Here is a 14,414-nt window from a genome sequence, read left to right as displayed (position 1 = left end):
AGAGAGAGAGAGAGAATTTTAATATTTATTTTTTAGTTTTCGGTGGACACAACATCTTTGTTTGTATGTGGTGCTGAGGATTGAACCCGGGCCACACACATGCCAGGCGAGCGTGCTACCACTTGAGCCACATCCCCAGCCCCAAATTTTTAGTTTTTATTGAGATAGGGTGGTATCGAAGATAAGAGGAGCAGCATGGTAGGACAAGGAGAGTGACAAAAGTTGGTAAAGGTGTGCTATTCCAGTTATGTAGTAACTGAAGATAATAAACAGCAATAAGATAAGAACAGCAATAAGGGCTCAGCTTAAGTTGAAATTTTGTCATGGTGGCATCCTAGAGGGAAGAGTAGAGAAGGCAGGAAGGCTAGTACTTTCAATAATTCAGAGTGGGAATAAGATAGACCTGAATTTAGATCCGGTTCTCTTGTTTTCTTGCTGTGTGACCCTGGGCAACTTAGCTGACCTTTCTGAGCCTTATTTTCTACAACTTGAAAACGGGATGGACAGAATTCTGGTTTTATTATTAAGAATTAAATGCAATATTGTATAGGAAGTGCTTGGCAGAGTGCCTCGCAGGTTGCAAGGGCTCAATTACTTTCACCCAGGGGATGAATACACTTAATCAGGTGGGTGAGCAGTGCAGGACGACAGGTGGAAAGAGGTAGAGTGTGGACAGTTACATCATTGAAACAATTGCCAGTGTGTGACTTACTCGGTAAGGTAGCAGGACTCACTGTCCTGGAGAAGGCAGGAAGTCAAGGGATTGGAGATCTTAATAGATTTGAAGATCACGTGTAACAGAAGTAGATATGTATGCTGTGTGGAGGGGTAGGAATTATGTTTAGGGAATTCTGTTTTGATGTTTTAGTTATTAAAAGAGTTAAGATTCTAGGTGCAGACAAGAGAGTTAGGTGTTGGAGGCAAAGGAGGTGGATGAGTTGGACAGTGACTTTCCTGGAAGTAGAGGAAGAAGGTAGGCCAGGATGCCTGCTTCTCAGGGCAAGGTGTGTGCTTAATGTTTTGCATTTCTCAGGAATTTTTACTGAGAAACAGGGATGGTCTTACTTGGAGGAAAAGAGGTATGGTGTGGATTAACTTTTCAGAGGCCTTGATTAACCTGAATAAAAAGTGGTGAAGGACATGGAATAGGGTGGGCTGCATAGCCACAAGATGGAGAGAGTAATTGTTACCTAAACGATCAAACTTGTGGTGCTGCCTGAAGTTCTTTGTAAGAATCATCAAGAGCAGAGGAATAGCCAAGGATGGGGGCTCATACTTCCAGTTACCTGGGAAGCTGAGGTAGGAGATGATGAGTTCAAGGTCAGATTGGGCAACTTATCAAGATCGTATCTCAAAATAAAATAAAAAGGGCTGCTGGTATAGTTCAGTGGTAGGGCACTAGTCTACATATCCAAGGCCCTCGGTTTGTTCACTCCCCAGTGCCACAAATGGGAAAAAAGGAAAAATAAAAAAGAACAGAGGAATATATAACAGAATTTCACTGGTTTATTGTCTGTTTTTGCATGGCTGTCCTGGGAACCACCTAAGGGCCAAACCTTATGTGTGTGAGAACATGGGCAAATTGAGGAGAAATGGTTCCTGTCCTGGAAGCCCCCAACTTGATTGATAGTTAAACTGGTTGAGTGATTTCCTAAGATTGTTCAATTTTGATATTCTTGGATTCTGAGGAGCTGGAAAAAAAGGCTATAGAGAAGGTTATAAAGAAATGAAATACAGTGTGACTAGGTGTGTTTCTTTGTTTTTTGTTTTTGGGTCCCAGGGATTGAACTCAGAAGCATTTAACCACTGAGCCACATCTCTAGCCCTATTTTGTATTTTATTTAGAGACAGGGTCTCACTGAATTGCTTAGTGCCTCACTTTTGCTGATCCTCCTGCCTCTGCTTCCCAAGCTGCTGAGATAACAGGCGTGTGTCACTGTGCCTGGCTAGGTATGCATGTTTTTTAAAACCAAAAATTCCTTTTCTACTGATCCATGTCAATCACTTATAGATGGATCTTATTGATAAACACAATGTATTCTGCCATATAAAGGACTCCAAAAAGTCAAATCTTATTTACGGCCCTTGAATTGTTTTGCATTTTTCATTGTTGTCCAAAATGCTGTAGTTAAATGGCCTTGTACATGAAATGCTATACACTTTCAGGAATATTTTGAGTTTTGTTGCTTTTCCTTTTTTGAGATGTGTTTCCTTAATGTTGTATTGTGGCAGTGAACTCTGCTTGGAATCCAGTCTGTGGTCCATAACTGTGATTTCCGGCAGTGCGCTCTGTTTGTTTTGATATGGTCTTGTCATAATCCCTTAGGTTTCATGGAGGCATCATACTGGGGTGCCCCTGTGCTCTCTGTTGTGAGTATTCAAAGCCTGGCGAGTGTTCCTTTGGTGGTGGTGGTGGGATGTGGGAAGCCGCGAGGGTTTACAGAGAACATAAAAGCCGGAAGAGTTGCTGGTGCCCTGGCACCCCACTGGATGCAAATTTGTTTTTCCCTGGCTTCTCCTGTTAGTGTTCCTTGAACCTTCCCTGTTTAGAATCAAGAAAACACTTGCAAGGTCTCATGTTTGTCTCTGTCTTAAGGGAGATAAAGAATACCTAAACCATCCCCAATGTATCTCTGACTAGTAGAGGCTTTCTCTCAACTCCCCAGGAAAGTCAACACAGGACCCTTTCTCAGATTACTGTCTATGGATCAAACATTCCAGCCACTGGTCTCCGGAACTGCCCATTAACAAACACCTCAAAGGAATGTAGGTTTGAATTATCATCTTCTTTGCCAGTTTTGGAGCCTGGGAAAAAAGAACTGCTTTTGGAAAAAGCTTTAATTTTGTGGTTTGTTTACTTGTAGGGCTCGTTGGCTGTAGGACTGAGCTCGCTGTTGGTTTTGCTCACAGGAGGGCTGAGTTGGGAGAGCTGTGGTTGGGAGAGCTGTGGTTTTAACTGAGTTCCTTCCCAATGCATCTTTTTTCTCTTGCATTCTGTAGAATGATGACCAACCAGCCAGGGCCTGGGAGGATGCTGGTTTAATTCCTGTCAATACTGTGAATAGACAGTAGTTACCTTTTATTGAATGCCACCCACTGTGGATCTCCCTCTGCCTGATGTGAGGCAAGAGAGAAAGGAACACTGTTTTAGTTTTATCGTGTTGTCCCAGAGCTCATGATTTGGTACATAAAAATTAAATGAAGTAGCTTATAGATGAATTGGGAATGAATTGGAATTTGTGGAGTAATCTTTTTTCCTTTCCTTGATTGTAGGGAAGGCACTTGAGAAAGTGTTCGTGTTCGTCTCTTTTCACTTAAAAAACACACCCTTCTTATCATCCTGGTTTCTATATTTTTGGAGGGGTAAGAGGAAGATTTTTTTGGAAGTCAGATCTGTTTAATATTGAGCAAGTGTCTTAGTTCTGTTTCTTAAGGTGAGCCCTAGAACTAGGCATCATGGCCCTTGCCATAGGGTTGCTGTGAGCATAAAATAAGGTGATATGGGGCTAGGACTGTAGCTCAGTGGCAGAGCGCTTGCCTAGCACGTGTGAGGCACTGGGTTTGATCCTCAGCACCACATAAAAATAAACAAATAAAATAAAGGCATGCTGTCCATCTACAACTATAAAAAAAATAATAAAAAAAAAAGACGTTGGGAGCCATGAGTGCTGTGGATTATGTATTAGGATACATCATCAGTCCTGGGGAGGGTAGGTAGGTTTAAGCCTTCAGGGTGGCACCCACTCAGTCCAAAGGGTATGAGACTTGGGACAATTTGTCTAAACTGTCTGCGGTTAGAAGTATGTTCTGGACAGGAGCAGAGGTGATGTAACTGGACTGTGTGTGTATTGAAAAATCCTTCTTTGCTCTTTCCTCATTTCAGGTTTGTCCTTTTTGTCTAGTCAAATATTTATTGGGTATTTCTGGGTACAAAAGTAGTGTATTGGAGAGTTGTCAGGGATACAGAATCAAAGTTCCTGCCTTATGGAATATGTGGTCTTTCTGAAGAACAAGAGCAAGATGTGTGCATGTGAAAGGAGAGGAGGTACATGGTGAGTTCAGGGGAAAAACACAGGTGGGTGCGGACTGGAGGGTTATAGGAGAGAGAGAGGGAGGGAAGGAGAGAGGACTCTGGACTGGAAAATGGTAGAAGGCAGTTCACACTGAAGAATTTGGACAGTTTGAATGTGTGTATGGGGGGTTGTAGGGAGTGATAGTGCAAAGCTGGGGATGAACATACTGAGCAGATTGAAAAGTCTTACAAAGGACACTGAAGAGTCAGGAATCACTTGGAGACTCACCAGCCTAAGGGAGATTGCTCTGTTAGTAAAATGTTCAGGATGAATCAGATGTTGGTGGTGGGGGATGTAAACGCCAGGTCAGGTTCCTTGTATAGCATTTTGTTTTTACAGTTCAAATGAAAATTAAATGTGTTATTGACAGTAATTCTTGAACAGCTAGGCTGGAATGGCACCTTGCTTTTTGTGCTGGACTTTCCATGTGGTTCATATCAGGGTGGGAAGGTGACATTATTTTTCAGTTTCTTTAGTCCTACATATACAGTCAGCTTTTGACCATATATTGCACCTGAAAGTGCTTAATACTTTTGACATGTGGGGTTGGGAAGAACCAGTCTCTGTAATAAAGTCTGATTTTAGCTAACAGTTTTCACATCCTCAAGCACCAGCCTTTTACTTGCTTTAGTAATATCTTCCTCCTTTCTTTTCGGGGTGCCTCCTTTGGGAAGTGCTAGGGATCAGTATTTTTGACCATAACATAGCAGATGGAGGAGCCTGTATCGTACACAAATGGAATAATTAGTTCTTAAATAATAGAAACAATAGGATCTGTAAGTTTGAAAAAAACAGTACTCATCTAGCTCTTTGATTAAACATTTTTTGCTTTCCTTGTCAGCATATAGGAGGTGGGTTGGAATTGGCCCTAGTGTGCCTCAGAGTGGTGTCTGTCCTGACCTTAGGTTCTTAAGAGAAAGACTTCTTGCTTACAGAAGTGGGAATGGATAGAGAATAGAAAAGTGTTCTCAGGTGTTGAGCTTGAAGAGAACCTGGCCCATAACTTGCAGAGAGGCAATTGTCTTCACTCCTAGAGTTTAGCCATTTCTAGATAGAGGGGTGTGAATAGAAAATAGGGTGAGGGCAGGGATGGAAGAGCTCATGTTTTATATTTTCCAGTCTCTGAATTTATGTTTTTATTTAAAAAAAATATGTATATATATATTATATAAGTTGTTGATAGATATTTTTTAATCTTTTATTGATTTATTTTTTTTCAAATACACACAGGAGTGGAATGCATTGCAATTTTTATTACACATATAGAGCACAATTTTTCATTTCTGTATATAAAGTTTGTTCATGCCAATTTATGCTTTATACATGTACTTTTTTGCATTACAATTCTTAATACACATATATACCATAATTTTTCATATCTCTGTATATAGAATATGTTGACACCCAATTCGTGTCTTCATACATGTACTTTGGATAATGATGTCCATCACATTCTACCATCCTTGCTAATCCCCTGCTCCCTCCTTTTCCCTCCCACCCCTCTTCCCTATATTCATCTATTCCTCCCATGTTCCCCCTCCCTACCCCACTATGAGTCAGCCTCCTTATATCAGAGAAAACATTCAGCATTTGTTTTTTTGGGATTGGCTAACTTCACTTAGCATTATCTTCTCCAATGTCATCCCCCATTTACCTGCAAATGCCATGATTTTGTTCTTTTTTAATGCTGAGTAAAATTCTATTGTATATATATATGCCACATTTTTTTTTAATCCATTTATCCACTGAAGGACATCTAAATTGGCTCCACACTTTAGCTGTTGTGAATTGTGCTGCTATAAACATTGATGTGGCTGTGTCCCTATAGTATGCTGTTTTTAAGTCCTTTGGGTATGATAGACCTTTATTTTACTTATTTTTTTTTTTTTAAAGAGAGAGAGAGAATAAGAATTTTTCAATATTTATTTATTTTTAGTTCTCAGCAGATACAACATCTTTATTTTATTTTTATGTGGTGCTGAGAATTGAACCTAGCGCCCCGCGCATGCCAAGCAAGCACGCTACCGCTTGAGCCACTGAGTATTGAACACAGTGCCTCATGCATGCAAGGCAAACGCTTTACCACTGAGCTACAGCCCCAGCCCTGAATTTATGTTTTTTAATTTTGACCAATTAAGCCTTTTATAATTATAATGAAAAAAATTGAGTTATGGTACTATAAAGTTAAACAATGAAACACAGTTGGAAAACTATGTTACAACTGTATGTTATTACAGTTCCAAAACACTTTATCAGCTTTAGAACTGACTTTCTTCTATCCTGGAACCCAAGGAACATGACACCCTTAACTCCAGATTGCAGGTACTCTGTACGTGTATCACCTCAGATGGCAAACAGGATCGTGGATTCTGCAAGGGGCATCCTCAACAAGTTCATACCTGATATCTATATTTACACAGATCACATGAAAGGAGTCAACTCTGGGAAGTAAGTGTCTTCATTTTGGAATCTACTTTTGTAACTACCTTTGGTAGCTACATGTCTCTTCTGGGTAAAGTTAAAACTGCCAGCTCTGAGGTTGGGTAGCAGGGGAAGAATTATTTCAGAATTAATTTCCTTCTAACTTATTGCTTCTATCACCAGTAGGCACTTCTGAGTCACTGTCACTTGGAAAACATCCCAGTGACCAGGGCTAGGAGCTTAGGGTCTAGTTCTTAACTGTTGGGGATTAAACCTATCTATTAATAAAAAGTGATTTGGGCTTTAATTCCATCTACACTCTAGCCCAACAAAAATTTAAAATGAACAGATTCTTACACCCTGAACAAATAACAGTACAGGGGGAAAAAATTCTCTGTCATTTACCTGCAAGTCAGCTTCTTTCTCCATTTGTAATAACAACACACCTAGATCCAGAGAAAGTTGTTATTGCAGATTTGAATTGAGTTTACTTAAAGCCTTTGGTAAAAATTAAAAAAACTAAATATAAACTGAAATTTTAAAAAATAGAAAAAAACTTGAAGATGTCTGCCGAAAACTAAAAAATAAATATTTAAAAAAAAAAAAATGGGGCTGGGGATGTGGCTCAAGCGGTAGTGCGCTCGCCTGGCATGCGTGCGGCCCGGGTTCGATCCTTAGCACCACATAAAACAAAGATGTCTGCCGAAAACTAAAAAATAAATATTTAAAAAAAAAGAAAGAAAGAAAAAAATTTGAAGGAAAATTAAAATGTAAATAGAGAAAGAAATGATCTGCATAATGCCTGTTTTGGGTTTTGTTTGTGTATTTAGAAACTGGGAAGGTAGGGAAGCAATTAAATCCATTTTTGTTTATTGCCTACAGAAAATTCAAGGAATAGTACAGTGAACACCTGCATAGCTTCCTATTGCTTATAGTTAGCAATGAGTGTTTTGCCACATTTACTTTATTTCTTTGTGGGTTTTGTTTTTCTGTTTTGCTGAATCATTTTAGTGTGAGCCATGGCGTCATTACATTTTGAATCTGAAGTTTTTAGGTTGTGTCTCCTAAAAATAGTGTGAAGTTGGTTATTGTGGGTCAAAGTTAACTTTTTCTTAAGTGGTACCATAGCTGATCCTTTTCACAGTTTTCCCACCTAAGGTCTATTTTAACTTAGCAAAAAGAAAAGAGGAACGGTGGGGAAAGGGGTTAAGTGTGAGTGAAGATCTTTGACCTTGGTGAAGGTGATTTCAGAAATATGATGTTGGCTCATAGTTCAAAGCAACAAAGGTGGTGGTGTCAGAGGTCAGGGTTGGGAAAGGATTTCTGTGCAAAGCTGGGGGTTGGGAAAGTCAATGATGTCTTCAAAACTTTGATTTATTACTCAAGCATCAATAATATTTTCTTTACTTACACATTGAAGGTAGTTGCTACAGAAACAGTGCCTGCCTGCTATTGCTGTCCCTCCCCCACTCCCATCTTGGCTGTAAGTCTGGAATTATGTTGTCAAGCTGTTTTCTGGAGAAGGATTACAGAGGGCTAGGGAAGGATAGGTAGCTGCAGAAGCTGTCCAAGTGGCCTGATCTTGATAGTCCTTTTTTTTTTTTTTTAAATCTGGTTGATAGCTTTAGCAATAAGTGGGCAGGAATGAAGCAGAGCAGGCCTGAAGTCCATGCTGACTGCTACCAGCTATAGTGGAGCTTTTAATAATGCCTCTGACTCAGCTGACCCAAGTGCATGATCAAGTTTCATGCTTGCTAACAGTGAGTAGAAAGAAGCCTTACTACATATGAATCAAGATGTGGACATGATATAGATCCATGGGTCATTGACTCCATGCTCCATTTGCAAAATGACATAAAACCAATGTATGAGTTAAGTTTGTGTTTAATTTTCTAAATTTCCAGTTAGAGATAACAAATGATGATCTTTTTTCTCTGGTTTTAAAATTAATGAAGTCATGGATGTGTATTTTTCTCTTCTAATTCAGTGAAATATCCACAAGTTGGCTTGTTCAAATACAGGAGTGAGTTTATTTAACATCACCTACCATTAGAGATGAGTGAGAATTTATTCTGTGGCCATGGTCCAGGACCCAGAGGGCTGGCAATTTTTGGTGGTCTGTGTCAGTGCTATGACTAGCATGCGTATCAGTTCACTGTGACCAATTTTCACTCTCAGAGGAAATACTTTGTTTCCTAGCCCTTTCCTATTTGGAGGCTCTCCTTTTCATCTATACCAATGCAGATAATCAGGTCACCTGATGGCTTGCTGCGTTGTCAACCTAACATTAATTAGGCCCAATAATGTACCCACCCCAAATTGAGGGGAAAATAAGAGTAATATACATAAAGCTCAATGTATATTCTTTATTTTCTCTAAAAGTTGCCTAATATACTATGTGAGCTGAGTGAAGTGGTGTATACCTGTAATCCTAGCATTTGGGAAGCTGAAGCAGAAGGATTGCAAGTTCAAAGCGACTTACAACTTAGCAAGGCCCTAACCAAATTAACGAGACCCTGTCTCAAAATAAAAAATGAAAAGGGCTGGGGATGTGACTCAGTGGTTAACCTAGGGTTCAATCCCCAGTATCAACAAAGAAAACAACTAAGTGGAACAGTACTGATTTAACCACCTTAAAAAATTCACATGGAAAGGAAAATTTGAAAATGTAGGTCAGTGGGTTAAAGCAGCAGTATCAGCCTGTCTTCTGGGTCTCCCTTCCTCTCTTTCCTGGGTTTTTTTTTTTTTTTTTTTTTTTTTGGGGCGTGCTACTTCCTCTGTGATAAGCTGTGTGCCATCACCCTCCTCCTCCTGGTCAAGTGACTCAAAGGCAACTTGGGGTCGTGCTAGAATTTTTAGGCATTTCTGATGGTGGGTAATGTTAGCTTGTTAAACATGAGTCAGAGTGCCCTGAGCCTTTGCTTAAGTGGGTAAGTTGTTGTGCCCCTTTCTCTTAGCAGGTGTTACTAAATATTGACTGATTAGATGATTGAATTAATTGAAATTATTTGTTTCTTTTTTTTCCCCCTATGGAACTGGGGATTGAACTCAAGACCTCACACATCCTAGGCAAACACTGAGCTACATCCCCAGTCCTTTTTAAAATTTTATTTTGAGGTAAATTATTCAGGCTGGACTTGATCTTGTGATCCTCCTGCCCCAACCTCCTGAATACCCAGGATTACAGGGATGCACCACCACTCCTGGTGACAATTTAATTTTCAAATAACTGATCAGTATAGTTCTTCCACATCGTGATCTCATGTATACTTAAAACCTTATTAATGTCATAAATAGTTTTTCTCAAACAAATAATTTTGGCTAGTTTTCTGCTGGACAAACAGAAGGTACTTCATGAGCAATGTTGAGTTGTGTTGAAGAAAGCAGGTCATTTGTTGTTGATTGCAAGTCACATGTGACTGCTGTTGGGAGAACTGTATCTTTCTTGATAACACTTTTACTTAAAAGGCAAAGTAGATTTGAGGTACCAAGTCTTAAAATTTTGAGAAAAGGTACTTTTTTTTATTGTTTATGGAATGTTGTTTTCATTGGCTTTGTGTGTGTGTGTATGTGTGTGTGTGTGTGTGTATGTGTGTGTTTAAACTTGTTGCTACTCTTGTGTTTACCACATTACCCCCAGTTCCTGGCCTGTGGGTGCTTTCCCTCAGATGCTTGTTGGATACATGAGTGAAAGAGTCTGCTGTGGTCCAGAACAAGCAGGGTGTTATGTTAGAGTTTGGCTGTTGGGTGGTAGAAACATTATGAGAGAGAACATAGTGCAAGCTCTTTGGTTATATTAATTGAATTCTGAGTTTAGTGCTATCCTATGAGGACAAAAATGTAAAGGTATGTCTTATCTAGGCCCGGTCTGGTTTGTGTCATGATTTTCGTTTTGGGAAAAACGCCTGATGTTTCTCAAGGAAAGTTTTGATCAGTGGTCTCCAGAGCCTATATGCCTCCTGGACTGCTGGTGATAGGTTGGAGTGAGTGCTGTGGTGGAGAAGTTCTGTGGGCTTTTGGGTCTGTAAGATGGGCATTTGGAACTCATTTCAGTCACTGTATATATTTGTGGACTTGGTTCAGACTGCTTAATCTTAATATTTTTCTTATTTGTAAAATTAAAATAATAATAGCTCACATGCAGTGTTTGTAGTATCACAAGTATTATTTGCAAAGCCCCTAGCTCCATAACTGGCGGAAAGTAGGTACTCAATACCTGATAGCCCTTGAGGTTATCAGGTACTGTTGATTGTTACAAACTCTCACAGTAAGAGCTTTTGCAGCTAAGGAGGGGAGGGAGTGGAGGGCTAAGAGGTAAAGCAATGCAAACTTACACCTCTGCTAGTTCTGCTTTGTGTGACCTCACTATGTCATCTGTTATTTCCAGTGTAAGCTACAGGCACTCTAATGCTTCATGCAAACAGAAGGAAGCTTTAGGACACAGTGCCATCCAAAAGATGTTTCTGTTCTCTACTTGCTGGCCCATGTACCTTTACCAACTAAGTGTCTGTGTCTTTGAATCCCTAGGTCTCCAGGTTTTGGGTTGTCACTGGTTGCTGAGACCACCAATGGCACCTTCCTCGGTGCTGAACTGGCCTCCAACCCACAGGGCCAAGGAGCAGCTGTGCTTCCAGAGGACCTTGGCAAGAACTGTGCCAGGCTTCTGCTCGAAGAAATCTACAGGGTATGTCCTCATCCTCTGCTTGTGCTAGGAGAAGAGTAATCAGGGAAAAGCAGTTTGGTGTCACCCATTCTTGGTGTTCTCCAAGGGCTTAAGCCAAGGAGTTAATCTGCACCTATTTATCAAACAGTTTAGCATTAACTACAGCAAAGAAGTTTTAATGGGGGCAGAGAAAGAACTGGAATAGGCAAAAGAGTGAAGGTTAAAAAAATAAAGCAGGTAAGGTGAGACTAGTGACTAGTATACTGCCCTGACTAGACAGATTCTATCATCTCCCTTAGTTGTTGCCATGTGGGAATGGGGACTCCTTGCATTCAGGATTTTCAAGAAAAAGTGGAAATCTGGCTTTGCATGTGACCATTTATTCAGTATAAATTAATGCCAGCAGGTTGGATTTTACAATCTATTCTAGAGCATAGATGAATGTCTAGGGAAAGCAGGCCAGTGTCATACCATGGTGGGCTTTGGAAAGCACAAGAACCTGGGGCAAAGAAAAGACAGTACAACGTTGAGGACAGACTTCAGCTGATTATCACTTTGCTTCTGCACCTCTGCTGATGGGACACAGCTCAGATCAACCTGCCTTAGTGACCATCTTTCTGTGTTAATCCATGCATGCAATGTGCACATAAGCATGCATATACTTTTATTGATTCCCCAAAATAGCTGAGGTGACCTAAAGTAAGGGAAGAAATTGTGAGGGAAGAGAAGATGATGGCAGTAGGAATAAGATGCAGCTGTCTGAAAGTACATTCTCCAAAATGCCATGTACTAGGTTAGAAGAGTGTCATAAACCTAGTACCAGAATTTTGATCAGTTGTACTCTCTTTTGCCTTGGTTCTGCCTCAAAAAGACAAAACCCTTCCCAACATGTGCAGAGTGCAGGCCAGATTCTGAGGGATGGTAGGCTCCACATTTTTGGGCTAGACACTAGTAAGAACATAATCCAGATGGCTTGGCTGTCATCTCCCTTAGTTGTTGCCATGTAGGAATAGAGACTGATTGCACTCAAAATTTTCAAGCAATCTTGAATATAAAATCTGTTGGAGGGTGTTTAATATTTGTAAATTCTCTCTCTTTTCCATCTAAGGAGCTTCCATCTTACTATTTATGTATTTCTTTCTGGTTTTTAGTCATCTTTGTGGTCTCCAAGGAAGTTGTATCCTGTTTAAAGTAGCAAAAATCACATCTGAGCCAGTGAAATAAAATCAGTTAAGTGGGTACACTGGTGGTTTTGTTTTTCTTTTAATCCTACCTTTTGCCACTGGTTCAGTTTATTAATCTCTGTAGTGCAGAGGAGCCTGGATTCTGGGTATTGCTCCCTTGAAAGGCCTTACAGTGAAAGACAGTTTACTGTCATAGTCTGCTTCCCTGATTATGCCAGTGTTCTTGAAAAATATCTCATTGGTCACAAGGTGAGATAAGTGAGAATGAACTGTTTCAGAATTAATTAAAATTTCCAAGTCCTAAGTGGATTTATGTAATAATGTTCATCTAATTAAAAATGGAAGACAAAGGATTATAGCTGTACCCTGTGGACAGTGGCTCCACCCCCTCTTCTTGTCTCACAGTGGGACCATAGTGGAGGAAGGAGGTAAAATTCTCCTCAAGGAGGAAGTGTCCTGTTACAGGTCTCATGCAGTCAAGATCTGCTGCAAGATTTTTGGTGCTAAATCAGTTCATTTTTTTGTTACTAGCTTTGGTGATAGTTTTGAAAGATGGGTAGTAGCTAAAAGTTTGAAAGTCAGTGATGAAGAGGTTGATCTGCCAGTTAATTAATTCGTGACATTTGCCATCTATACATTGTGAGAGGCAAAAAGATGCATGTAATATGTGTGTACCCAAGCTCGTTGTTGAATTATTTAGGGTTACTTTACCTGATCCTGTGGTGGCTGACCAGCCCTCCCTTGGACCATGGGCCCTTTTCTCTTCCTTTCTAGTAGACCTTAGGAGAATTGAAAGCGTCACATTTTAGAGCAGTCTTAGGGATCCCACAGGCACAGCTGGAATGAATTATGAGCCTCAGGGTGAAAGCACAGCCCACCAGTCCACAAGAGGAAAAACAAACAATCTGGATTAGGCCCTCCCCCACTTTTTTTTTTCCCCTTACTCTACTTAAGAGCTTTATTAAACCATTTTGTTATTTTTTGACCAAATTTGTTTTGTTTTAATCATTAAGAAAACTTCTTTGTGTGACTATAATCTTTACTTGGTAAAAGAATATACTTCATGCTTTTTAAAGTAATTCTTTACAGATCTGTGATGCAACATGATTTGAATGAGTAATAAAAATCCACCCCTTTTGAAGGTGCTCCTTATTTTTACCAAAATTTTAAGCCTCTGACCCAATTCCTTTGTTTATTGATTGTTAAGCCCCTAGATTCTGTACCAGACTTCCAGGAACTTCCCTCCTGTCCTGCCCATCCCATCCCACCTCACCTCACCTCAGACCTGGATTATACATGGACACTGGCCCAGAGAAGTCCTTTCTAAATCCTCTCCAGCCTCCTTTGCAGTCTAAATATCCCTCCAAACACTGTGTTGATCTCTTTGCTTCTATGTTCAGGGACCTTCCCTGGCTTCTCACTTTCCTGAGATAAAGTCAGTACTCTTAACCCAGTTAGGAAAGCCTTTCCTCGGTCTGGCTACCCCACCTTCCCCCTACGGTTGTTCCACACTGGCCCTGGCTCATTATTTCCCATTGTCCTGCTCTCCCTCTCCAAAGCCTATTCATCTCTTCAGGGACAGTTCAAGTCCCTGCTTCCCAAAGCCTCCCTCTGGTATTGGGTAAGTGGCAGGCAACCTATCCCATGCCTTGGCATCTGGTAGCTCCCATAACTTCCTCCTTGGTATCCTGCAAAGGACCCTAACATATTTATTGCATTAAAATATTGGTCCAGTATCTAATAAGAATCAGTTGAGAATGGTGCAATAACAGCATAGTGATAGGAAGCAGAGCCCGAACAGTTTGATTTTAGGCAGTATTATGAAAGGGAGCAAGATCCGTAAAACAGAATTAATTTTGTTGGTGAGATTTCTGATTTTGTTTGGAAAAGGAACTTTTGTCCTAAATTTTGCTGAGTGAGATAAACATAGTTCCCTATTCTTTATTATGTAATTGAGGAAGACCAATAAATTTTAATTAACACTAGCAGTAGGATAACCCCCCTTATTTCCTATGTTTTTGTCAAGGTTACTAAATGAAATCTGACAGCCAGAAAATGAGTGTACCTGAGAAC

At 40.2% G+C, this 14,414-nt stretch overlaps 1 protein-coding gene across 3 annotated transcripts in view; it reads left to right on the top strand.

The window, feature by feature from the left end:
• Window positions 1-14,414, top strand: part of Rcl1 (RNA terminal phosphate cyclase like 1) — a 74,622-nt gene that overhangs the window by 48,211 nt on the left and 11,997 nt on the right. For 2 of the 3 annotated variants that reach the window (XR_007349012.1, XM_015492869.2), the window contains exons 6-7: window positions 6,396-6,521; window positions 11,022-11,178. Coding sequence is in view for 2 of the 3 variants with exons in the window: in XM_015492869.2 (XP_015348355.1) it covers window positions 6,396-6,521; window positions 11,022-11,178 (283 nt within the window). In the remaining variant the exon portion in view is untranslated. Of the gene's footprint in view, window positions 1-3,898; window positions 4,053-6,365; window positions 6,522-11,021; window positions 11,179-14,414 lie in introns of those variants that run through there. The other variant, XM_015492870.2, reaches the window with a different exon arrangement.

Source organism: Marmota marmota, unplaced genomic scaffold (assembly GCF_001458135.2).
Source record: "Marmota marmota marmota unplaced genomic scaffold, marMar, whole genome shotgun sequence".
NCBI lineage: Eukaryota > Metazoa > Chordata > Mammalia > Rodentia > Sciuridae > Marmota > Marmota marmota.
The sequence above is the reverse complement of the archived record's forward strand: the minus strand, read 5'-3'. Positions and strand labels throughout refer to the sequence as shown.